The 27,326-nt window shown below is 38.9% G+C and overlaps 1 protein-coding gene across 2 annotated transcripts in view; it reads right to left on the bottom strand.

Moving 5' to 3' along the window:
• Window positions 1–4,715: 4,715 nt before the first annotated feature.
• Window positions 4,716–27,326, bottom strand: part of slc6a2 (solute carrier family 6 member 2) — a 179,961-nt gene continuing 157,350 nt past the window's right edge. For both annotated transcript variants that reach the window (XM_087995914.1, XM_043707015.2), the window contains exons 12-15: window positions 21,607–21,707; window positions 13,416–13,583; window positions 7,795–7,866; window positions 4,716–7,686 (exon numbers count right to left, since the gene is read on the bottom strand). In XM_087995914.1, coding sequence (XP_087852040.1) covers window positions 7,663–7,686; window positions 7,795–7,866; window positions 13,416–13,583; window positions 21,607–21,707 — 365 coding nt within the window. In that variant the 3' untranslated portion in view covers window positions 4,716–7,662. The remainder of the gene's footprint in view (window positions 7,687–7,794; window positions 7,867–13,415; window positions 13,584–21,606; window positions 21,708–27,326) is intronic.

Genomic DNA, 27,326 nt, shown 5'->3' with positions numbered 1-27,326 from the left:
ACAAAGTAAAAAAGAGACACTTACCTGATATGTCCCTGGTCTTTAAGGTTAGAGGAGGTGGTTAGGAGGCCCCACAAAGGTAGGGTCTCAGGTTGAGAAGACACTGACTTATATAGCAGGATGGGAATAAAAATAAGAAGTCCCTCCTTTCCCAGAAACCTCTGCTCTGACTTCAAATATAAAAGCACAAATCAGTGACTCACTGCTCCCAGCAGGCTCCTGGTGCCAGCTCCCACCCTTCAAGTTGCTGCTGCCACTGAAAAACAGAAATAGAGGACTCCCGCACTCATGGTAAGTTTTTAAAGGCTCAAATCAGTAACTCACCACTCCTGGTGCAAGCACAGTAAGCCTCTGAATGAAGCACTGGTGGTGTAGCCCACTTTCTATTTATATGTTTGAGTTTCCTAGGGTTGGTGACATCATTTCCTGTGGTGACACCATTTCTGACAGTGATGTCATTTCCTGTTCATTTTCTGAGGTGGAGGTGGTAAATGGGATCCAAGTCAATGTGCTTGTTGATTGTGTTCTGATTGGAATGCCATGCTTCTAGAAATTCTCATGCATGTCTCTGTTTGGCTTGTCCTGGGATGGACGTGTTGTCCCAGTTGAAGTTTTGTCTTTCCTCATCTGTATGTAGGATACTAGTGAGAGTCGGTCATGTCATTTTGTGGCTAGTTGATGTTCATGTATCCTGGTGGCTGGTTTTCTGCCAGTTTGTCCAGTGTGGTGTTTGTTACAGTTCTTGCAAGGCATTTTGTAGATGACATTAGTTTTGCTTGTTGTCTGTATAGAGTCTTTTAAGTTCATTAGTTGCTGTTTTAGTGTGTTGGTGGGTTTGTGGGCTACCATGATGCCAAGGGGTCTGAGGAGTCTGGCAGTCATTTCTGAGATGTCTTTGATGTCAGGGAGAGTGGCGAGGGCTGCTGGATTTGTTTTGTCTGCTTGTTTGGGTTTGTTGTTGAGAAATCAGCAGACTGTGTTCATTGGGTACCTGTTCTTTTTGAATACATTGTATAGGCAATTTTCCTCTGCTCTGTGAAGTTCCTCTGTGCTGCAGAGTGTGTCAGTTCATTGAAATAATGTTGTAATGCAGCTTCGTTTGTGGATGTTGGGATGATTGCTTTAGAAGCTGCGTTCGAGCATTATTTCAAAGAGGAAGTACACCACTGCAACTGAGACAACACATCCATCCGAGGACAAGCCAAACAGAGATACGCACAAGAATTTCTAGAAGTGTGACATTCCAACCCGAACTCTATCAACAAACACATTGACTTGGATCCCATTTACCACCCCCTGAGAAAAAGAATAGGAAATGATGTCACCACAGGAAATGACATCACCAACCCAAAGGAAACCCAAACACATAAATGGAAAGCAGGCCACACCACCAATGCTTCATCTGGAGACTCACTGATGATGTTACCTAGTATGGTGGTGAAACATCTGAAAATGAACCTTTCAGCTCAGCAAGCAAACCTACATCCAGTGAGTTCGACTATCAACAAGACACTTAGCAAGCATTAATCACCATCAATGGCATCTCACTCCTGCCTTGCAAGACTATTACAATGGGAGGCATAAAAGGTGGAACTGTTTGCTCTGAAAATCCACATAAGCCTTGCTGCTCTAGGTGCCCCATTCTGCCACAGATATCTTCATAACCCACATTTCACAGGCCTCTATAAAATTTCACCCTTTCTATTGTAAGATTTTCTTTAATCTATCAGTCCTGTGGTACATAAAATGTTACAGTTTAAACATAAGATTATGTTAAGGACAGTAATACAAAGTGACAATATAATTGTTAGTACATTGTAGTAAGAGCTATGTCACAGCTGGACAGAATGAAAAGTGACACTGCTAGTGAGAATTGCAGGATGCAAAGCATTTATTTTAAACAGTTTACATCCTTTGTTCAAACAGCCAACCCATTGGAGATTTGAAATGAGTTGACAGAGTTATTTTGGATGCTGGTCTCACAATTTGCAACCTGTCCATGCCTATTACAATAGGAGTAGACAGCATACATGTTCCTTGCTGCCTCTGCAATTCAGTAGTAGAAGCATTGGCTTGAGAGGAGGTAGTGCCAACGACTGTCTGAGTGTTCACAGGTAGCATTTGAGGCAGATATCTTGCTCCTCTTAAAGGCAGTATGTTTCTCTTAACAGAAGCTGCACTAAACAAGAGGAGGATTCTGCTGCAGGCGCTTGCTGTAATTCCAACCAAGGTGATTGAATAACCAAGGCACAGACAGAGATCCCAGGTTCATGGACATAGTACTAGCTTAGGTGTAAAGGCGAGTGGAGGAATGGGGGCTAGAGGTCCATGTAGTGCACTCTGAGAGAAATCTACAGGTGCCCAGGGAGGATAATCCAAGAATCTTCCACTACTCACCATCCATCTCACCCCCTCATCACCCTCAATCATTTAACATGCAAAATGCCCAGAACATCTGAGCCAGAAGGTGATGGTAATAACTGGCTTTCCTGTGTGCTCCAGGAGAGATTATTTCCCTGAATTATGAGTCCAGCACTGACAGAGTTCACAGTGTCTAACTTCACTGAGGATGTGAAAGATTATGCAATGTTACTACCATCTTACTCTCCTCAATTCTGCATTCACCCTCATCCTGTTGTCTGGATAGTGACTCATATAGTGACTGGATGTGGCCCTGGGTCTCCTTCCTTCACCTTTTGACTCCCTGCTTTGAGCCATTCCTAACCTGTGACCTACCCAGGTACTGCAGTCCCAAGGGCAATAAAGAGAACAATAGCACAAAGCTCTGGTTACTTAATCTGACTCTCACAGTCATTAGCTTAGATACTGGTATTGCACTTGCTTTGGAATTTAGTACAGAGTTAGATCTGCAATTGGTGAATCAGGTATTTGTAAACTGCAGCAAGACCTGAGGTAAGGAGCCTTCCTCTGCTAGCTCACCATGAGGGAGGTTGTAAATGAGCTCTGTTAGTATGGGAGCCAGATGAAGGATTTCATGGTGCAGCTTATAGATGTACTTGTATGCAGGTGCACTGGATACTGGTCCAACAGCACAGTCTACTGTTACTGCCAAGGAGATTGAATGAGTCTGTCTTGAACGTGGAAGAGCGCATGTTCCAGAGCCTCTGCTCCACCTCTGTGTCAGATTGCAAATCCAGTCACACTGCAGCTGGGTAGCCCCTATACCGGCTGTAGGTTTTGTGTGGATAGATCACCAAGTCATCTGCATTTCCTGTGAAAATCCAGCAATTCTCCACAAAACCTCCAAAAGCACTCCACGCTACTTCCAGGCACTTTGCAATAACCACCTCATACGTTTGGTGCTTAGCCCTTTTCTGCTGGATTCCTCTTGTAGCTGATTGATTGCATGGTCCAAGTTTGTGAAATGAGTGTCCAATCAGCCTGAAGGATTAGTTAGCACCATGACCGCGTCCGCCTGGCTGCTTCCAGCACCTGGGTTCTCCTGTCCAGCACAGGCACCCGGCCATCCCAACATTGACCTTCAAACAATCTGTGCCAGAAGCATGTGCTGGACCTCCAGCTCCTTCCTTTCCAAATGCACAACTGGCAAATATTACACCTTAAACCTTTTGAAAACACAAGGACAGCGGCTTCCAATGAACAGTGTAGAATAGAAGTTTCATCATAGAGCTTGAACAGAAGCAGTCTGCAATGAATCCTTCAAGGATGTATGTAACCTGAAGGGTTAGAGTCAAATGGAGGTGACATTAAGAGTCAAATGACTGTCCTGCAAATGCAATTTGTAACTGATCTATCATCAGAAATGGGCCGCTACACCACTCTCCTCCCCAAAATCCAGATGTTGCACCAGCCATTATGATGGTCGAGCTTTATTTATATTATTGTACAAAAGGCACATGTTTGCGGGCAAAGGATAACCAGAGACAGGATTGATCATCTTCAAAGATGGTCACACATTCCCAAGAGCTCACAGGGATCAGTATAGTTTGAGATTAAGGAGAGTAAAAGGGAAAAGTGTAAATATTGATTGAAGAGAGCGGGGTACTGGTATTTGTACATTCAATAGTAAAATAAATAATTCAAAGGATCCTGTGGTGTGAGCTTTGACTATTTCATTCAACCACCTGGATTCAGGTCAGATTAGAGGATAAGAGAGGAGGTGCAGATTTACCTGCCAACAAGCCTCGCCAATTGGGCACCTGCTGTGACTTTTGCCGAAGGAAGAATAGCTCAGTATTGACCATATCATTTGGGCTAGATGCCATAAATATTTAGCAGAAAACAATATTGGCAAACATGTCAGGTTCTCATTTTTAGGATTTAAATTTGTCAAAGAAGAAAATTAAATTGGTCAAGTTTAAAATTGACCATGAACTTGGTCTGAGATATGACTTTTTAGACATAAATAACTTAAATAGCAAATGACTGTGATTTAGCCACTTGTGGAACTACAGTAGTGAGCCCCCTTCATTTTCATTTAGGTGACATGGATATTTCTGTGTACATGGTTTAGAAATATTTTATTGGCTAGCCAGACTATTGCCGCTATGGTGTTAACAGGTTTCAGTAAGCTACAAAAGGCGAATGGAATAGAGTCTTAACTGCCTAGTAAGTCGTGGAAATAAAACAAAGAGTAATCATCTGCTGTATTGTCATACCTTGATTCGTGTGTCTATACTTCCAGTTGGTCATTTTTTGAATGTTAATGTGATAGTCAAAAACATAATCTAATATCAATATTAGAAGATATACTTTATTATTACAGTGTGCATATTTTACTACATCCGAGGTCTTCACTCACTTTAAACAGAACTTTGGAATGTACACAATATCTTAATATTCTATAATTCTGTATAGTACAGTTCTAAACAGCTGGTATTTACACTAAGCACAAAAACAAATTTAACAGGTGTACATTAAAATAGATTTTACAAGCACATGTTTTTATTCACACTTTTTTGATAAATATCTGATTATTTAACATGAGAACATTTAACACAGAAATGACTACAATGATCTTTTTTAGAAAAGAGCATTGCTATTACTTGAATATCACCAATTTTTATATAGGTAGATTAACATATCTTTTTAATATCCTCTCAGACTTCGTACAGCTGATTACAGTTTAGAAACAATTATATACAAGATGTTTAAAAAATCTTAATGCTAATATTTTAATGATAAAGGTAATCTAACCTAAATAAATCAAATAATTTTCTTAATTATATACATAAAACAGTGGAATAAAAGAGCTCAGTAAATTTATCCAGGTTGCTTTTTGGTCATCAGTTTGCTTTGGAAAACATTTTGCATTTTTTTTGTAACAGTTTAACAGACAATGTTCGATTATGGAATGCAATGTATCTGTTAAAAGTATCTGAAGAGCTAAAGATTCAATATAGTTAATGCACATCTACATTAAGTAGTAAGTCAGAGATAGTGAAAGTGCAGTATGGGCTGCTCGGCAAATGTTCTTGGCCATTACCGGTTATCTTTGGGTGGACAGGGCAACAACTGTGGGCACACTTACTTCTGTTTTACTAGATAGTGGGTAACAGATGAATCCCAGTTCTGGTTAATTATTCTGTCATTTCTGATTTACTGTGATAAATCCTATTTTTAATTCAATGCAACTTTTCTAATGTCAAGACAACGTAAAACCACTTTGAAAGCTACTATCCAAAGGATTTGAAAGCAGTGAATAACAAAGAATACACATTAGAAGTTGTGCCAGATTTCCATTGTAAATTTGTTCAAAACACCAGCTATTTTCTGTAATGGGATTTCTTCCAATGTTAAGGCAACTGTAACACCAACCCCACCCAGGCAAGTTCTAGACAATACGTAAGACAGATGGGAAATTTGCAGGTGACTAGAACTAAATTGCTAAATATTTATTTTGCAAAAACATTACTGTGCTATGTAAATCCCATTCAGTGATTCGCATTCTTCCCACTATTTAGAGTGGCAATCTGATCCAGTGTTTTTAGACTTCTCCATTCCTTGCATGACCAAGTCTACAGCCACAGTACAATGTGAAGTACTAGAAAGTCACCTCGAGGTATTTTCAAATCAATCTGTTTAGAGATGTTATTACATACCTCTGGAGGTCACTTCTATTTCTGGTGTATTAACAATGTTTCTATTATCACTACTGTACAATTGCTAACTACCTGCCTTGAAAACTATGTCAGAGCTGTGATATTTGAAAAATTATGATCTATGTTTCACTTTATTTTAAAGGTTTTGAACAGCAGATACATTTAATGACAATAAATATTTTGCTTATGCATTTTTAATGTCCAATTCAAGTGGAAAAACAGTTTTCATTATGTTGCTCTTTGTTTAGGCAGGATTCACATTGACGTGAAACATATTATTGATGTTTTCCATTTCCTTAAAACTTACAGTAACTCCATAATAAACTTAAAAGTAATCACCTTTCATTCCACCTTTGGCCCAATGTGTTGAATGGGAGCATTTTATGGTTATCCTGCTCAACTACCAATGAAAGATAGACTGGTTCTTGGGTTCTCTACAGAACCTAGAAACAACACTGCTTTAGTTCAAGTTTGCGTAAGAGGGATAGCTCATTTCTCATCATTAAATGCCATTTGAAAATTATATTTAGATCCTTAAAGCTGTTGATAGTGTAGTAATACAAGAGATGTTACACCTTTATGAATTATGAATTCCATAAAAACTCAGTTGATAAATATAATTGTTATTCATTGTGTTGAATAGCATATTAAAATTAGGGGAGGGAAACATAATCTGTAAAGAGGAAGTTTTCAATCTAGTCATATAGATGGATTCACATGACTTTCATATTTAGAAACAAGATAGTGGAACTTCTAATTGACAAAGTTCACTTATGAACACATTTGAACCTCCCATCCCCTTCTGCACTATTATAACACAGAAGTTAAACGGATGAACCGAGGGATAAATGTGGTGCGTATGGGTTATTGTCTCAAACTGAATTTTGCCAAAAGGAAACTTTATCCTTAAAGGTGGAATTATCTTCTGTTTATTGATAAGAGAAATCAGGGCCAAAATAATTAATCAAAATACACATGTTCAAAAGACTTTGGCAGAAATTTAAAACAGTGGTAATCAGCAGAAATAATTGTGAAGAGACAAAATTCTGAGAGAAGCTTACATTTTATGAATGTATAAACTCAAAGCAAACTTAGATGCATTTATTGTTAAAAGCAAAATCAATTTAAAAAGTAGATGGTTTTCTGTTGTTTGTGAAATTGAGAAAGCTGATGTACATGTTAGTTTGCAATATTGAATGATACCTTGCAAACTGCCTGCCATTTTTATTTTTGCACTGACAAGAAATTAGCCAGGAAACACTGCTGGATGCTTTCAAACATCTAAGTGTTTTTCTCAAATGTGTGCCTGTGGTGCTAATAAAGGAAATGGTAATATTCCAGATTAAATAATTAATGCTATGTTGACAGCTGTAATTTGTCAAACTCCTTGAAGGAGTTACACAATAAATAACTCTTGTGCTGATACCCAAAGTTCAGGAGGTGAGCCAGCCAGACATGGCACTGGACATGAGCGTTAATAGAATTTGATTTTTCTGAAACTCTAATAGGAAAGGCGTTCTGGGCCCAGTAGTTGATTTCCATTGCATCTCATCGTGAGTTGCAGTCCTGCTGAAAGTTTTCATATTGCAAGCCAGTGCTTGAGCTGTAAAGTTATCAAATGCAAGTTAAAACATTACAGATAATATTCACTTGTCTTTGGTAGTGGTAAAATGCAGCATTTTAATGGATTTCATAAGGATTGTTGTATTACCTTAAACTGCTGCACTTTTCCTTGCTCCACAAGATAATGTTCATTTTCAGGGATGATGCAATATGCTATTCTCTAAAGAAGAGATACATTAGTTTTCATTATTTGTAAAGTTACTCTCTAAAATGTACCCACTTCACATTTCTGACCAGTTCTGATTATTTTACTTCTGCTGTCTAGTTTTATTTCCTACATGGCCTTTCTTTCAGGCAGAAAGTTTAGGATTTTGCTGCAAATCGTATTCTGAAAAACAACATAACACCTTTCAAAACAGAAAACCATTGACATCATTGGCATATCATTCCAAAAATCAGTATCTTGAAATTGAATATGCAAATATTGTACTCAACCTAAACTTTCAAAATTTTAAAAGTCATTCAAGGGTGAACTTATTCCAACCATAGGGGTCTCGCTTATTGGCTAGAGAGCCAGTAAGAGCCCTGCGGTGCCCTCATAGGGGAAAGCCCAAAGTATCATGCACAGAACTGGCCAGTTTGGGATTTCGAGGATGTAGGACCATGGTCTAGAAACTTCACTCATCGTCAAGTGGAATTGATGCCTGCCCCATCCCCTGAGAGCTGCCAATGGCCAGATGCTCAGTTTTCCATTCCCGTTAGTGCACCTGGAAGTATCTGTAGCTATTGGTAATGCACCTAAAAGAAACCTAGGACTACAGAGGGACCAAGTTCATGGATTGATTTTTTTTTCCATTCTTCCACAGGATGAGGGTGCCACTGGAATTTGTTCCTCATCCCCTAACTGCCCTTCAAAAATAGTCGCCTTCTTGAACTGCTGCAGCCCATGTATTCTAGTACTCACCCACAGTGCTTCTCAGAAGAGAATTTCAGGATATTGCTCCCTCGCCAGTGAAAGAACAGAGATATATTTCTAAGTCAGAATGGTGTGTAGTTTGAAGGCATCTTCCAGATGGTCATGTTCCTATGTATCTGTTGCCCTAGTTCTTCCAGGTTGTAGAGTTTGTGGGTTTGGAAGGTGCTGCCAAAGGAGTCTTGCTGAGTTGCTACAGTGCATCTTGTATATGGCACACATTACTGCCACTGTGCATCAGTGGTGCACAGTGTGATTAGAGATATGTTGTGGGACAGGAAGCAGATCAAGTAGACTGCTTTGTCCTGGATAGTATGGACCTTCTTTAGAATTATTGCATCTGTATTCGCTCAGTTAAGTGGAAATTATTTCATCACATTCCTGATTAATGCCATGCAAAAGATGTAGAGTGGCTTTGAGGAGTCAGGAATTGAGTTACTCACCAAAGAATTCTGAGTCTCTGATCTGATCTGTAGCCACAGTATTTATATGACTAGTACAGTTCACTTTCTGGTCAATGGTAACCTACTATTCAGTGATGGTAATGCTATTGAAAGTCAAAGGAGATGATTAGGATTTCTCTTGTTGGAGATGTACATTACCTGGCTCTTGTGTGATTCAAATATTACTTGCCACTTATCAGCCCAAATGTAAATATTGTCCAGGTCTTGGTGAATATTGGCACAGATTGTTTCAGTATCTGAGGGGTTAGTAATGGTGCTGAACATTATGCATTCATCAGCAAGAATCTCAATTTCTGACTTTAGTATGAAGGGAAGTATTGATGAAGCAGCTATAGATGGTTAGGCTGAGGACTTTGCTGCAGGAGATCCGTAGGGTAGAGTCCTGAGTCTGAGCTGATAGTTATTGTTCTCAAGGTCAATCTTCCTTTGTGTCAGATATGACACCAATCAGCAGAAAATATTCTCTCAATTCCAACTGACTATTCTGTTAGGACTCCTTGATATCACATTCTGCTAAATACTGCCTTGAAGTCAAAGGCAGTTACTCCCACTTCCCCTCAAATTCTGCTGTTTTGTTCATATTTGGACAAAGGCTGTGATTAGGTCAGGAACTGAATCGCTCTGGTGAAACCCAAACTGTGCATCACTGAGCAAGTTACTTCTGTACAAGTGCAGAATGATTTGGATGGCAACTTGCTGACCATCTTAAGTTGACAATATCATAATGACAAAGTGAGCACTGGGAACCTGAGTGAGCAGAGAAAGCAGCTCTGTATTCTGCTTAGTGATCGTGAAAGTAACAGCTTGAAGACCATGAATAAAGTGTAATCAAAAAGTTGAAATCAATGCAAAATCAGAAATAGAGAGTGAATCCTTAAAGGGAGTGATATGGGCTGTGGTGAAATGTGGTAGAATTAGCATCCATCACAGAGCTCAGAGAGGACCTCAGATCATGGTAGACTATAAAGTAATCATTGATGATGATGCTGAAATAACGTAGCATTGTGGAGGTGAAGTTCAGCTTCTGTTGTTTTGTTGCTGTTGGCTCCAAAAATGTTAATGTAACTCCGACTTCGACAAAACAATCTGAGGTTCAGCTCCAAGATTAAGATATTTTGTTTCAAAAAGCGAACAGTGGAATGCCTCTCAACTCAAATGATTTTGGAATTTCTCACTGGACCTCATATCTGCCACTTGCTTGAAATAATTGTGTCCCTACATATAAATTACAGCAGGCACCATTAGCCTCATTGTAATTATAACAGCAAAACATGGCCCAATCTTTCTGTATACCAGTATATAAAGTAACATAATGCCAGCACGACAGAGAACAATCAGCATGGGTCCAGCTCTTTCTGAGAAACCTGCAATGCTATAAGGGGATGCCAACATGAAGTAGCAAGAAGGACCATTTGCCAACTACCTTATATAACATCACTGCTACTTTAGTAAATAACGGATGGATATTGGCTTGACTATTGAATGCCTGTAACTGAATACATACGTGTTGGGTTTGCTAACTCTTCATTTTTGCCAATCATTTCTCACTCCTGTCACTTGTCCAATTCAGCAAAGACTGCCAATGGGTTCAAGGCCCTTTACAATTCTTTCAGAATAGTTTTCATCCTTTGTGACATTTCCTCATCAGTTATTCCAATCCCTTTAGATTTGATTTACATCAGTGTTAAGTTGACTTTGGGAAAGTTTTGAGCAAACTCCCATAATTTGAAGTAGATTTTAGCCCTAGGTTACCTGCAGATAGCCAAATCATGGTCAGTGATCCAATAATTTAGACAGACTCCCTATGGAGATGAATTCCAACCTTCACATTGATAGTCACATTGACACAATGTCAGGTATTGTCAATGTGCTAAATGAGGCAGACTTTGAACAAATCTAGCACCTCAAGATTGGGCACCTATGAGGCCAAGACAAACAACAGAATCATACTCCAACACAATCTATAACCTTGTGACCTGGTATATCTCCCAATCAAGGCTGAATTTGCCAGAGTGTGGCATCAAGGAGCCCTAACAGAATTAGAATCAACGGGAATCAGGAGAAAATCTATCCACAGGTAGCACTAGAATGATGGTTATCTCTCTCCAGAAGTTCGTCAGGATAGTGTCCTAAGCCTGACCATCTTCAGCTGCTTCATTAATGACCATCTCTCCATCATAAGGTCAGAGATGGGATATTGAGGGGATATTCACTGATGATCATACAACGTTCAGCAGCAATCATAACTTCTCATATACTGAAGCAGTCCATGTTCAAATGCAAGATCTGTAATTATCGAGGCTTGAGCTGAAACGTGGTAGTAACATTCACACCACACAAATGACAAGCAATGCCCAGTAATGACAATCTCTAATGAGACACCATCTAACCATGAATTCAATGACATTACCACCACTGAATCCCTCACTATTATCATCATGGTGAGTACCATTGTCCAGAAACTCAACTGGCCTCGTCACATAAACACAGTGGCTACAAGAGCAGGTCAGATCCCACACATAGGGTGGCATGGTGGCTCAATGGTTAGTACTGCAGCCTCACAGCACCAGGCACCTGGGTTTGATTCCAGCCTCAGGCGACCGTCTGTGTGGAGTTTGCACATTCTCCCCGTGTCTGTGTAGGTTTCCTCCAGATGCTCCATTTCCTCCCACAGTCCAAAGATGAGCAGGTCAGGTGAATTGGCCATGCTAAATTGCCCAGAGTGTTAGGTGCATTAGTCTGAGGGAAATGGGTTTGGGTGGGTTTTTTTTTGGAGGATTAGTGTGGGCTTGTTGGGCCAAATGGCCTGTTTCCACACTGTAGGGAATCGAATCTAATCTTAAAAAAAAACTGTGGCAAGTGACTCATCTCCTGAATCCCCAAAGCCTGTTCATCATTGTCAAAGCTCAAGTCAGGAGGGTGATGGAATACTCCCCACTTGCTTGGATAGGTGCAGCTCCAACAATCCCCAAGAAGCTTGACATCATTCAGGACAATGCAGCCTGCTTGAGTGGCATCACATTGACAAGCATCCACTCCTGCCACCACCACCGCTCAGCAGTAGCAGTGTGTATTAAGTATAAGATGCACTGCAGAAATTCACCAAAGATCCTTACACAGCACCTTCCAAACCTACAACTGTTACCATCTAGAAGGACAAAGACAACAAATTCTTGGGAACAACAACTCCCTCCAAGTTCCCCTCCAAGCCACTCGCCATCCTGACTCGGAAATATATGGCTGTTCCTTCAGCGTCCTTGGGTCAACAGCTTTGAATTCCCTCCCCAACCTCTCCACAGCAGGTGGACTGCAGCAGCTCATTGCCACCTTCCCGTGGACAATAAAATATGATGTCCAAATTCTAAAAGTGAATAAAATAAAGGAAGACCATCTTCATTAGTGTAGGACTATTAGGCTGTGAAAAAAAACAAGTGCAAAAAAGGATATATATGCCTGAAAAACAATTCAGAAAAGATTCACTTGACTCATTCCTTGGATAAAGGGCTTACCACAGGAGGAAAAGTTGAGCAGGTATTGCCTATAACCAAAAAAATTTAGAAGAATAGGAAGTGATCTTAGATAAACAAGGGAGCCAAGGATTATGGAAGCCGATAGGAAAGTTGAGCCAAGATACCCATCAGACTAGGACCATATGCAATAGCAGGGGATGCTTTGAATGGCTGAACAGTCTACTGCTGCTCCTAAATGCCATGTTTTTTAGTTATGGAATGGGTCGCCTGATTGAGGTCATTGCAAAATCCGAGGCCCTCAACAGTCTTGAGATTGGTAAAGGTGGATATGGAAGGGGGAGGAGAATAATTTTCTGAAGATGAGGGGGGGATCAGATTTCTTTCTTGTGAAACATGAAGGAATGCTCCTGGCCCTTCAAAAAGAAATGAACATTTATCGTTGGGTTGCTGCTTTGCAGCAGTTGCAGCCGATGCTGGATATAGTGTAACATTGGTACAGTAAAACAATAATAATTAGGTTTTATATACTTCATTATTATTGAGGATTATTAGGGTTTAACGACTGAGACAGGTTCTCCAACTTTCCAAGTGTAGGGTCTGTGGCAGATTGAGAGTCCTACACTTTAGACAGGAACAGACCAGCAAATCATTCCCTGCTCTCAGGGTTCCATCAAAAAGAAGGCCTTAAAATCTGCTATTTTAATAAATCATTTAAATTCCACTCTGAATCCTTGAGCTGCAAATTACATTTAGATTATAAAAAACAAGGCTATTGTCACTTCACAAATATATATTTTTCTTCTATAACTCATCATACAGTGCAAATTTTGTTCAAAACTAATGAAAATATACCAATACCAACCTCCTTTAAGGTGCCACGGACAGTAAAGAGTTTGTAGATGGCGTAGATTGGTACTAGCGACATTGAAGACACAGCGATACCCCATCCAACAAGGTTAGCCCAGTTTGGAAAGACATATCCATCATAGGTTAAAGGCTTGAACTTCACAATACTGACAATCACTACAAACTGATGAGAAAAGGGAACATGTAATGTGTTACTTAAGACAGTAAGGGTTCCCATGAAGGAGCAGAAGTTGACTAAATATGGCAATCATTATTTTTTATGTCTAAATGTTCACTTTAAAGCTAAAGTAAAAGCTCAAATATTTCAAAGATGATGTTCAAATAATGTAGAATTACACATATTAAAATATGAAGTTATTCTAAAACATTGTTACTGTGTCCTGACAGCAGCAGAGCTCAACTACTTATGTCTAGACAATAGACAGGCGATAGGTGAAGACCACTTTATTTATATTTCCCTTCAAGTTATGTGCTAGTACAAAGTGAAGTGGCTCAGGTGATTGAGAATTCAGATAGCGCTACACAAGACTTAAAATTGGAGGACTCATTAGTCAGACATCTGGATAATAAATTAAGTAAATGCAGCAAACATAGTTTGTGAGACAAGGGCAAAACATATATGCTGTAGGAAATTTTGGGGAGGGATGTTTGGCAGTAAGCCAGTATCAATACTTCATGTGGGGAAAAGTTGGATTGCAGACATAAGGTCTGAGGAACTGAGGAAGGGATTTAAAGATGTGCTGTATGGAACAAAAATTTGAAAGTGGAAAATGATGTTAACATACTCCCAAGACCTGAGCACATAATCTAGGGTGATGTGACTTACGGGCATAAGTGAGGGTTTACTAAACTGTTCAAGGTGTTGATTTATCAGGTGAGATGTTATACTGAAGACCCCCTGCACATTCAGCATATTATACTGAAGACCCCCTTAGCTGCACATTAAAAAAATCTTGTGATCTTATTCCAACGAACAGTAGAAGTTATGGCTAATTATTTATCTCTCAATGACGATCAATGACATACTTCATCTAGTTCTTGCTTTTATTGTTAATTGTGGATTTACCTAACTTTTCTCACAACATCTGCCAAGTTTTGTTTACATTACACCTCAGAAAAGGTCCTTCATTTGTTACATCACACTTTGAACCAGAGGTCTTATGTTAATTAGCATAAACATTGCTCAGTAAAATAGCAAGGGGAAATTACTTTTGGAGAAAATTGTTAAATGGATGAAATGTACATGATTCAGGCTAGCTTCAATGAAACTAGATTGAAAGCCATGGCCGTGATGCTAGAGTATAACCTTAAATTGGGTCAATTAAGCTAGACATGGAGTGTGACTACTTTGTGATCAAGTATGAATAAATCCATCAAAACATTGAAGAAAGTGATAGACAAGATTTTATCTTGATCTGTACCAAAAAGTACTGAATCACTGGGATTCAGTAAAAGCTAGAAAAGTGGGCAGGTTAGTGACTTAGAAAGGAATAGACTTAGAGGTAAGTCGATGGATCTTGTTTTCATGGACCTCCTGAAGGCTTTTGATAAAGTCCCACATGAGACATTTAGGTATAGTGGTAACCCATGGAATTGAGGGCAAATTACTGACGTGCGTAGGAAGTTGATTGGGTGGCAGGAAACAGTTGGAATAATAGGTAAGTACTCAAATTGGCAGCATGTGAATAGTGGTGTCCCACAGGTTTCTGTTAGGGCCTCAATTATTTACAACATTCGTTATTTGATAATGACATAGAAAATCAAATATACAAACTTGCTGAAGATGTAAAAACTTATGCAGCATTGTAGACAGCATGCAATTCATTGATAGAATAGATGAATGGGCAAAGCTGTGGAAGATGGATTTCAACATAAGCAAGTATGAGTTTATCCATTCTGGACTGATAAAGGATAGATCAGGGTACTTTTTAGAAGGCACAAAATTAAATACAATGGATGTCCAATGAGATTTGGGGGCTTCAAGTGCATAGCTCTTTAAAATGCCATGAACAGATGCAGAAAATAGTCAAGAGGGCTAATGTAATGCTGACCATCATATCTAAAGAGCTGCAGTATAGGGATGAAGACATTATCCAGCAGTTCTATCAAACCCTATTTAAGCCCACTTTGAACACTGTGAGCAGATCTCGGTACCACACCTTAGGAAGGATGTTTTAGCCCTGGAGAGAGTTCAACGTAAGTTTACAAGAATGCTACCTGGACTTCAGCGATTATGTTATGAGGAAAGATTAGCCAAAATAGACCTTTATTTTCTAGAATTTAGATGGTTAAGGGATGATCTAATCAACATCTTTAGGATATTAATAGGGAAAGACATGGTAGATAAAGATAAGCTATTTCCACCAGTTGAATATTTTAGAACTGGTCTAAAAATTAGAGCCAGACTGTTTAGGGGAAATGTTAGAAAGCACTTTCACAGGCAAAAAGTAATGGAGGTTTGGAACTGTCTTCCTAAAACCATGGTCAATGCTAGTTCAGTTATTAAATTTTAATCTGAGATAAACAATTTTTATTAAGCAAGGGTATCAAGGCCCAAGGCCAACAAACAAAGTTATGAAATGCCCTGATCTATCCTTTCTCAGTCTGAAATGGATAACCTCACTTTTACACATGTTAAAATCCATCTGCCACAGCTTTAGCCATTCATCTAATCTATCAATGTCCTATTTTATCTAGTCATAGTGTCATAGAGATGTACAGCACGGAAACAGACCCTTCGGTCCAATCCTTTCATGCCGAGCAGCTATCCCAAATCTATCTATTCTCTCCTGCCAGCACCTTGCCCATATCCTTCCAAATCCTTCCTATTCGTATACCCATCCAAATGCCTTTAAAATGCTGCAATTGTACCAGCCTCCACCACTTCCTCTGGCTGTTCATTCCATACAAGTACCACCCTCTGCGTGAAAAAGTTGCCCCTTAGGTCTCTTTTATATCTTTCCACTTTCACCCTAAATCTATCCCATCTAGTTCTGGATTCCCCCACCCCAGGGAAAGAAAAATGTCTATTTATCCTATCCACACCCCTCATGATTCTATAAACCTCAATAAGGTCACCCCTCAGCCTCTGATGCTCCAGGGAAAACATGCATGGAAAGAAACTTAATGTGAGTAAGTGAGTGAAATGTTCTACAGTTTTGCTTCATTCATCTCTAAACACAAAAATAAACTTTCGTGAAGTGCTCTTTCTCAGGATTAAAGAACTTGGTTGGCTCCATTATGGGGGAAATTATTTTTGGTGGAACAGTTAAGTAGTTATTTCCTGCTTCATAATGTTATTATTTTAATGTCAATTCATGGTCACCAATACCTGTGTTTTTTTTTCAGATCTAATTTCCAGATTGCACTTCTATCCTTCACTTGCAACATTTAGTTGAGAGCAGGTTAGACGACAGACTTCCCTGTAATTGACAGGCTATAATGTGCTTTTGTCCAATAAATGAGAGAGATAATTTAGTTGATCTCTTATAGGTTGAAAAGTCTGTCATCATTATCTTTCCCACTGCATCAACTTATGTTCGATATGGAACTGCATTTAGTAGTTGACTGGGGTACATGTCGAGTTACCAAATTGATGATCTTGTATCTGCAACGTCCCAGTTGGGAAGTGATTATTCTACTAGAGGAATATAGTATAGGAAAATGATGAAGGAGAATGGTCTGTATGGGGACAGATTGTCAACATCTGTTTAATAGCACACATTGTTTGCCAATTTTCCACAATGACCACATCATCATTCCTGGTCCTGTCACATAAAATCTGTTACTTAACAGATGGCTTGCAGAACTGAATGTCAAAGGCTGCACATATTCTTTTGCAAAGAGGCAAGGTGTAGCCAGCGAAATGCCAGAGTAGTTAAATTCAATAAGACACATGTTACCTTGTTTTACAATTTGTTTCTGACAACTACCAGCTGTATGCCTAAAGACCTGCCAAAAGCATACTGCTGCTATTAAAGTAAATGTGACTAATTATATAACCTTAGGGGAAGGTCTTTGTAAGAACCAAATCTATAAGGCATATACATCCCATTTGTTGGATTGCGCAAAGAAATGGCCTAAAGAATTCTGCTGATTTAATTAGGTGTAATTGAAAGCCTTTTTTATATATTATACTTAAGAATTCACTCACCTTCTGGAAAAATGTTGTTCCAACTATTTAATTAAAGTGCTATTTGACATTGTTCAGTATTCCAACAGCTGCTGGTCGATTTTAGCTTTGAATTGCATTGTCTTTAATGAACCACCTATTCTGTATTTCCTTTTACTTTACCCTGATAATGAGCTGAAAAAATGCATGTACTAAATCCATGCCTAAGGAAATAAATCTAATTTCATCAACAACTAATATGCAGCTACGATTGGAATTAAACTATTATTGGTAACTTTCGGATTGAAGGTAAACACAAGAAATATTTACAGGTTGCAAACTAAAAGACCAGTATGAAATGTTTAAAAATCAAAAAAATAATTAAAATGGAAATGCAGGGCCAGATGATGTGTTGTACCTACATTATGTCAGAACTGGTGGGCCCTGTTGCGGTTCATAGTGATCACATCTATAGCAACTGTAGGTTGTTTGAGGAACTATAGCTCTGAGCTGATGTGCTGGCGCCTGAGTTTCAAACATCTGTGTCACATCTAAGGATGGGGAGAGTTACCTGGACGCTGTATTTCAGGAAGCAGTCACGCTGTTTCAATTAACTACCTTAAATTCAGTCAGTGGTCAGGGACTGAAGAATGTAAATAGGAACGATTCAGGTAGTGGGATCTAGGAGGTAGTGCTTGAGCTTATCTAACAGGTTTGAGATTCTTGCTCCTTTCATGGATGAGACTGGGGGCTGTAGGGAGGATGAGCAAACTGCACAACTATTCATGTTATACATTAATGGTCTGGACAAAGAAAGTGATGCATTGTTGCTAATTTTAAAGGTGTACATATGTACGTATATATACTGGCCGTATTGAATGCACTGTTTGTACAGTAAATATTCTATGCCATGTTGTTCATCAATGCATCCATGTGTTAAAGATATTCTACCATATCAACAAATAAAGTCATTTTGCCTCAGGTGATGTGGCTCAAATCCAGTTGTTAAATGCTGAACACGCTATTGTGTCTGAATTTTCATAAGGTGAGCCTCTGCATTATTGTCAGCTCCAGAAGCCAGAATATTGATCATACAAACAGAGTATTCAATGCAGCCAGTGTACGCTGGCATTTACATGCCATATAAACCTCCTCTTACTCTCTTTTCTAATTCGTTCAGCCCAACCCTTAATTCCAGAAGTCCCACCCTCAAAACATGACACCTATTAATTGGGAATAGGGGTGGGTTCCAATTTCCATATGCATGGTGCATGAAGGCAACAAAATACATTAAAAATGCAACTGCCTGAGGCTAATCTGATTTTTTTTTGCTGCTGGATTACCCAAGTAAATTACTTGTCCATTTCACCTTGCTCGGACATGGTTTAAAACTATTGCATAGTCCTTTGGAGAGGTAGAGTTCTCCTTTGGAGAGACATATGGCAGACGTAATCAACACTTTGAGAATAATAGGCTGGCCTTTAGAATTGTTAAAGGTAGACTTGAGTGTGAGAATACAGTGCTTAAACATATTGAAACTGTCAAGAGAGCTATTAAGGAATCTAACATTCCTACTTTTTAAAATATTTGATGGGGGTTGAGGAAGAAACTATCTGCTGTATTTAAAAAAAAAATCAGTACTTGCTATTTTACTCACTCTGCCTGTTGGCATAAACCTTTGGACTATCAATACAGGGATAAGTAATGGCATAGCTGATTTTATAACCTTGAATTATAACAATGAGCTGCATTTCATTGATAGTTCCAAGTCGTTATAAACTCTTTTTGAAGTGGGATTATGAATTCTTAAATTTGCGAACACAGGTTGTCTACGCATGATCAGCATGCTGGGCACTGCAATCAGTTAATTAGATGTGCCATTTTATATGGTTCACCAGTCATTTGGATGCATACATACCTATATACCCAACATCACACCAACACCAAAACCTACAACTCACATCATTCTTGTATGTGCTGGCAAAACATATTGTAGGCTTGACTACAAAATCTGTTGGTGGTAGGCACGACTCATATTTACTACAAAAAAAAGCATGAGACAGCCAGCTTCACCTGTTGTTCAAATTTTAAGCTATCTTCCCCTTTGAGGATTGTCAGAAGTTACTGGGCACTGTTTGTGACAAAAGTAGTGGCCACATCCTTTCATGAGTTTTCATCTAGGTAGCCATTACCTTACAGGATAACTTTGATGTGCCCAATCTTAGTATCAAGATTATACTGTGAGTAGATTGCTAGGGTCCCATTCATGAGATTGTGGATAAAGGTGATTTTGTACCTGTTGAACTATAGGAACCTCAACACGTGTACTAACCAGTGAACTTAGGCTTTTGGTAGATAGTAGAGAATCCAATGGTAGGTTTCTCAACTAAATAATAAATAATGGGGTTAGATTGTGATGGGGTTAGATAGAGGAGAATATTTTGGCATGGAGGGGAAGAGGGAGCATAAGAATTGTGTATTGAGTTTAGTGAGGGTGAGAGATGAGATTTGAAAAGCTGTTTATTGTTTTACTGTTTTGTTTCCATATCATAAACAAAGTACCGGTAGACCTGTACAGGTCCTCACAGCCCAGCTCTTCACCTCGCTGCTTCAACACTGTTTCCAGGGTCATCCACCACCATTCCTATAAAACCTAGCTCCCCGAATCTGAATCAGTGCTTCCAAGGCAATTTCTCCTGGGTCAGGTCATGAGAGGCAAGAATTACCCGTACTGGGCTGTACCATCACTGGAGGTAGAATCTCAGTCTTTGCCTGTTAAATCTAAATTTACAGAGTGCACAAACTCTGAACTCCTATGTATTGACAAGTGTTAAGATTTTTAGCACAGGATTCTCTTCAGTATTTAAAACAGACAGATGTATGGTTACAGAGAGGAGTGGTCACAATGGGATTAGTTTTAGGTTGCTCCAATAAAGAATTGGTACTGGCTTGATGGTCTTTTTCTATGCAAAATTCTTTGACTCCTTGGTTCATCCTTATTCAGTCAATTAACTCATTAGAACATAGAACATAGAAGAATACAGCGCAGTACAGGCCCTTCGGCCCTCGATGTTGCACCGATCCAAGCCCACCTAACCTACACTAGCCCACTATCCTCCATATGCCTATCCAATGCCCGCTTAAATGCCCATAATGAGGGAGAGTCCACCACTGCTACTGGCAGGGCATTCCATGAACTCACGACTCGCTGAGTAAAGAACCTACCCCTAACATCTGTCCTATACCTACCCCCCCTTAATTTAAAGCTATGCCCCCTTGTAATAGCTGACTCCATACGTGGAAAAAGATTCTCACTGTCGACCCTATCTAAACCCCTAATCATCTTATACACCTCTATCAAGTCACCCCTAAACCTTCTTTTCTCCAATGAAAACAACCCCAAGTGCCTCAGCCTTTCCTCATACGATCTTTCTGCCATACCAGGCAACATCCTGGTAAACCTCCTCTGCACCCGTTCCAGTGCCTCCACATCCTTCCTATAGTATGGCGACCAAAACTGCACACAATACTCCAGATGCGGCCGCACCAGAGTCTTATACATTCTTAGGAGCAAATCCAATACATTAGGATCTAGAGATATTAGATAACTTGAAGATTCCACAAAAGTCTCCTATCTAAATACACCTCTGAATTTCTCCCTTAAACTGTCCCAGTTTTGAACTATGCTATATCACTTATGGCCCATTTTGCATTCTCTTAGGTCCTTATTCACCCTCACAAAATGGGAGACAAGACAGTTTCCACAATCATAACTTGTGCTTGGTGGGAGATGCGGTGACAGTGAAATGGGACAAGTGCACAAATGTTTTCTACCAGACTCTGTGTTTGTGGGATCTGTGGGAACTTCATCCAGAACTTCAGTAATTGCCAGGTGGACATGAGGGACAGGCACCTCTTTAAGATTTAAACCATTGCCTGAACTTCACCCTCTTATTATCCCATCCAAAATACAAAACTGTCCCTTAGCAAAGAAGCAGACAGTCTGCCACCTGGGTTGAACTGAAGTTTCACATTGTATTAAGACATCGGGCTAACTTTACTATTGCTTGCTTACCAGTAAAAAGGCTGGGCTAACAAACTTCCAGCAGAGCCTCCAGTAGAGACCTGGTTTGAAGCCGGTCATTCGCCTGATATCTTCACTGAATCTGTCAACTCCTAGAGCATAAGCAATTCGAAAACACATTAGAACATCAGCTAAATCGTGGGTGGGACGCTTAACCATCCTTTTCAATTTAGTTGCCACAGAAACAATGCCATTTTATTTCAAGTCACAAAAGAAACAGCAATCTAATTGCCCACTTGCAAGCGAACATTATAATTTCTGCACACATTCTCTACATGCAAGGAACCAGCTTTACAAAAGGATATATAGTCGAAACTAGAGCTGTGTTTCCTTCACTTAACAGTGACTCAAGGACTAATTCAGCAAAGAATAAAATGTGGATAAGGTGTTGAAGATAGCTTGGAAGCTTTTTAAAAAAAACAAATTCCACAAATTACCCTTAACGTCCCTCAGGGTAATTTCTTCGATTAAATGGAAAGGTTAAAACCTGTCAAGGTTATTGAACAACAATAAAACAAAATGATTCTTAAATTCAAACCAGATTGATATAACTAACAGGCAACTCTTAGCAAAGGATGCAATCCAAAGATTTCAAATAAGAAATAATTAGGCAAATAATTTCTGCAAACACAACTCATTTATCAAAATGGAGAGAAAATGTTGACCATCATTCAGACCTAAGAATACTCTGCAGAGTAAATCTCTGAAAAATGCACTTGAAAATGGCAAAAGAACTTGTTATAACCAATGACAACCATGAGAACTAATGTCTCATTAATTTGAATTGCATTCATGCTCTGTGCTCAACTCATGGCATTAGAGTCAAATATTTAATCCCCCAAAGAATTAACGGGGTAGTCAATTCGTTGCTGAGATTAAACAGCTTGCAAATCTATCATGAAACATTTGCTTTGCACCTATTGTGATTATAGTCCAGTACAGTAAGTGGAAACAAAAGCATTATTAAACTGTTTCCACTCAATTTCACACCACTCATCAACTCAAGATTAATTTGAGGACTTCAGTCCCAGTACATGCAAAGAGTATCAGCTGTAGATGTACCAATTACACTGCAGAGTTTTTTGCATTCATACGAAGGAACAGAAACAGTGTAACTAAACCATTAAAGTAAATGATGCAACTACGCACAACTCTTTTCGTTCCTCATTAAGACAAGATTTTCTCTTTTGGATTACTTACGCAAAACAATTAAATTATTTCAACTGATTTAGCCTGCTGCACACTGATTTATCACAAATGTGATAACTCTAGTTTACAAGAAATTTCAAATCCACACGTGTGAAAAATCAATTGATACAAATACTGTAAAAGTTTAACTAGGTGCCAGTCAACAAAACTTCAATCCATTTTTATCTTAGACTTCAGAAACTGCCATTTAGAAGGAATTATCTACAGAAATAAGATTAGCAATCTAATTTTAAATGCAAATAAAGCAAACTTTTATAGTTATCCCAATCTCAACCGCAGGCCTGAGTAGTTAAACAGTAAAAATTAAACTGAGACCAGTCAGTATTCTTTTATTTTAAATGGGATTATATTTGGTATGTCTAAATATGAATAAAACTTACCTTGTAGGTTTTTGTGTGGCAGCTGCTGTCCCTGAGCAAAGCCATCCTGAAGGGAAATTTCCAACAAGAGTGTAGCTCTTTGTGAATTGAAGGTAATCAATTCCTCTTTCAGGCATGGGCTCTGGATATTTTCTCTTTCTTAAATTAGTATGGTTGGTGGTATACCTCTAGATGGAAATGTGCATACATATCCTGTCTGGTATCTTGGAGGTTTAATAGGCAAAATTCTTTAATTTTTAATGGGTATTTATGTTATCACTCCATGATCAGTTGGTCTCTAATCAAGTTTTCAAAGCCAAATTTATTATGCACCATTTTTCAATACAAGAGAATTCCAATGCATTTTAAAATAACTTCTGGATTTACTTTCTCATACTTTATGGTAAGACAATTTATTATCATGGTATTCAAATAAAGAAAAGTATTTTAAAAGGTATTTTATTTACTATGGAATGGTAACAGTTGCGAAGAAGTAGACTTATGATATTTACACTGGCTACACTAATAATGGATCCTGAATGATAAATTGATGTTTGGAAGACCAGGGACTGGATTGTTATTTGTCAAAATAAGAATACAGGCCTTGCTCTGTTACTTCAGCTGTTTCGTGCAAACTAACTTCAAAATGTTTCAGCTGGATTAATATTACTACTTAAGGCAAGGTACAGAAATCAAGGTGCCCTAGACACAAAATGGGTTTGCAGCCATTTTACATCTCCTCTGATTTTTGTATCAATTGTGCCCTAGCAAGACACAATTAAGTTTTGACTTTCAGAAAACTATCGATTTGAGCAGGTAAATGGAATAAAGTATGCCCCAAGATTATAGTAACTAAACATTTAATGCTTTCATCCGAGATTCTGCTCGAAAGAATTTTAACTTAAATCATAATTTATTTAAACTAAAAAATTAGTGATGCCTTCTATGCAGTGAATATCTACTGAGCACACAATGAGAACCATATGGAGCAATAAGACTGACTCAACATTGATGTAGTTATGTAGGTCCCAGATCCATTTCACATGTTCAACCTGTACATCAACTGCATAAGGGTCCTTAAAACATCAGATTATACTGTATTTAGACTTAATCCCCACTGTATTTCTGGAATGTCCAACAAAGTGCTCCAACGATTTGTATATGTTTCAAGAGTGAATATAAGGAGAGAGCAATAAGACATGTTTACTGAACTTCCTATTCCTGACAGAGTCATCACTCATTTCAAAGTCTTCCAAACTCTATCCTACATATTGGATCATTTTGTTTCAAGCATTGAAGTCCCACATAAACTGGTTGAGTTTTGCAGGTAGCCAATGCTCCTTCACCTTGTCCCAAATCCTTGGCACCCTTAATGTATCATACACCAAATCTTGTTAAAGAATATTTAAAACTGACTGATCATGTCTTACAGTGCAAAGCGCATGGGAATAATAAAACTGGCAAGTCTCCCTCCAAGCATCCTGATTTGGAACTTTAATGTTATTCCTTCACTGTTGCTGTGTCAAAACCTTGTAAATGCTTTCCTAACAGAACAGTGGATATACCCACACTATATGGATCAGATCAGTTCAAGAAGGCAAACCACCACTACCTTCTCAAGTGGTCAAGGGGTGATCTTAAAAATCATAAAGGGCATGGACAAGTTGAATAGCAAAGGTCTTTTACTTTGGGTGGGAGAATTCAAAGTTGGAGGGCATAATTTTAAGAGGAATGGAGAAAGATTTTAAAAGAACCTAAGGGATAATGTTCTCACACAGAAGGTGGGTTGCATATATTGAATAAATTGCTAGAGGAAGTGGTAGATGCAGTTCCAACCTTTAAAAGACATTTGGACAGATACATGAATATGAAAGGTTCAGAGAGATATAGACCAAATGAAAGCAAATGGAACTAGTTTAGTTTGGGAAGCTTGATAGGCATGGATGAGATGGATTGAAGGGTCTGTTTCCATACTGTATTACTCTATGAGCTATAAATATTGATTTTTGTCTGTGATGCTCTTATTCCAGCTACTTGACCCATTACACAGTAATCACAGTGTTGGCTCCATGACCACATTATAAGCCCCAGACCAGTATCTTACATTGTAATTCTACAACCTATTTCACTCTATCCAACATCTAATTCTAACAATGCCATCTTCTGTGCCATAATTGACACAAAAATCAGAGGAGATGTAAAGTGGCTGCAAACCCATTTTGTGTCATTAAAACTCCAAATTCCCTCAAGGATGTAACTCTAATCAAAGTTTTTCTCTAACTTCTAGTCTCAAAGTTATTATTGTTCAAGTTGGACAATGTTAATGTTTGGCCATGGGATATTCTCAGGAGAATACCCAAGGTAACCATCAGGTTTTCTTACTTAGAGCATTATTGGATGTAGAATTATGTTCTTTTGGCCAATGACTTGTCAAAGCCTAAAGCTCATAAGTGCACAATCTGAGACAGCTAAATGACATTCTCATATTTTTACAATCAAAAAAGTGGGTCACTCAGCTCTTTGAGACACTGCCATTCAATGCAATCATGGTTGATAAGATTTTAACCTCAACTCTACATTCCTGAATATCCCCAATATTTTTTCATCCTCTCGGTAATCAACAATCTATCTACCTCTACCTTAAACATATTTAAAGATTCTACATCCATTGTTGTCTGAGGAAAGCAATTCCAATGACATTCAAGCCTCAGAAACAAAAAAAAGGTTTCTTCATCTCTGCTTTAAATGAGTGATACCTAGTTCTAGATTCTCTCACTAGAGGAAACACATCCCTTTCACATTCAGCCAGTCAAGTCCCCTCAGGATCTTATATGTTTCAATTAAGTCAACTCTCATTCTGCTAAACTCTACAGGATACAGGGCTAGCCTTTACAGGCAACCCATTCATTCCAGGTACTAGTCTAATAAACAAAAACAGAAATCACTGGAAAAGCTCAACAAATCTGGCAGCATCTCTGAGGAGAAATCAAAACTAACATTTTGGGTCCAGTGACTCTTCGTCAGAACTGAATTTACTAGTCCAGTAAACATTCTCTGAACTGCTTTTAACATATTAATGTAATTGAGTGTGATTGTGAACAGTACTGTACACTCCTCCAGATGCTGTCTTACCAATGCTGTGTTTGTCGTAGAGTCATAGAATCATAAAGATGTACAGCATGGAAACAGACCCTTTGGTCCAACCCATCCATTACGACCAGATATCCCAACCCAACCTAGTCCCACCTGCCACCTGACCCATATTTCTCCAAACCCTTCCTATTCATATACCCATCCAAATGCCTCTTAAATGTTGCAATTGTACCAGCCTCCACCACTTCCTCTGACAGCTCATTCCATACCCGTACCACCCTCTGTGTGAAAAAGTTGCCCCGTGGGTTTCTTTTATATCTTTCCCCTCTCACCCTAAACCTATGTCCTCTAGCTTTGGACTCCCCGACCCCAGGGAAAAGACTTAGCCTATTTACCCTATCCATGCCCCTCATAATTTTGTAAATCTCTATAAGGTCACCCCTCAGCCTCCAATGCTCCAGGGAAAACAGCCCCAACCTGTTCAGCCTCTCCCTGTAGCTCAAATCCTCCAACCCTGGCAACATCTTTGTAAATCCTTTCTGAACCCTTTCAAGTTTCTCAACATCTTTGTGCTCCTGTTCATTCTGCCAACTGCCTTAAATTGTAGAGAATGTTATACATTAACTTCACATTAGTATTGCTTGATACTAGCATCCTATGAATTTCAGAACATTTCAACAACTGTCTTCCTTAATTATGATCTAACATTTCCCTACTGTTGTTGTATTTTGTGAATGGTAGCCACAGTTAAGTTAATTTCTTGGGTAGATGTCACACATAGTTTTTTTTGGTCATTTGATACCAGGGGATTTCCTCACTTTGATTTGGTAAGTTTCAACTTAATGTTTACACAGTCTAATGTTGCAAACCTTATGGAGCAACAAGAATAAAAACATGTGAGACTGACCCACATGGTCGCCACCCCTCCACCCCCCCATTTATCTCTCCACCCTGGACGCTTCCTGCCTCTGTTCCTGATGCTTTTGCCCGAAACATCGATTTTCCCGCTCCTTGGATGCTGCCTGACCTGCTCTGCTTTTCCAGTACCAC

The sequence above is a fragment of the Chiloscyllium plagiosum genome, unplaced genomic scaffold, assembly GCF_037043375.1.
Source record: "Chiloscyllium plagiosum isolate Xiang-an unplaced genomic scaffold, Cpla_swu_hap1 HiC_scaffold_17, whole genome shotgun sequence".
Taxonomy (NCBI): Eukaryota; Metazoa; Chordata; class Chondrichthyes; order Orectolobiformes; family Hemiscylliidae; genus Chiloscyllium; species Chiloscyllium plagiosum.
This window is presented reverse-complemented; position numbering and strand designations above follow the sequence as displayed.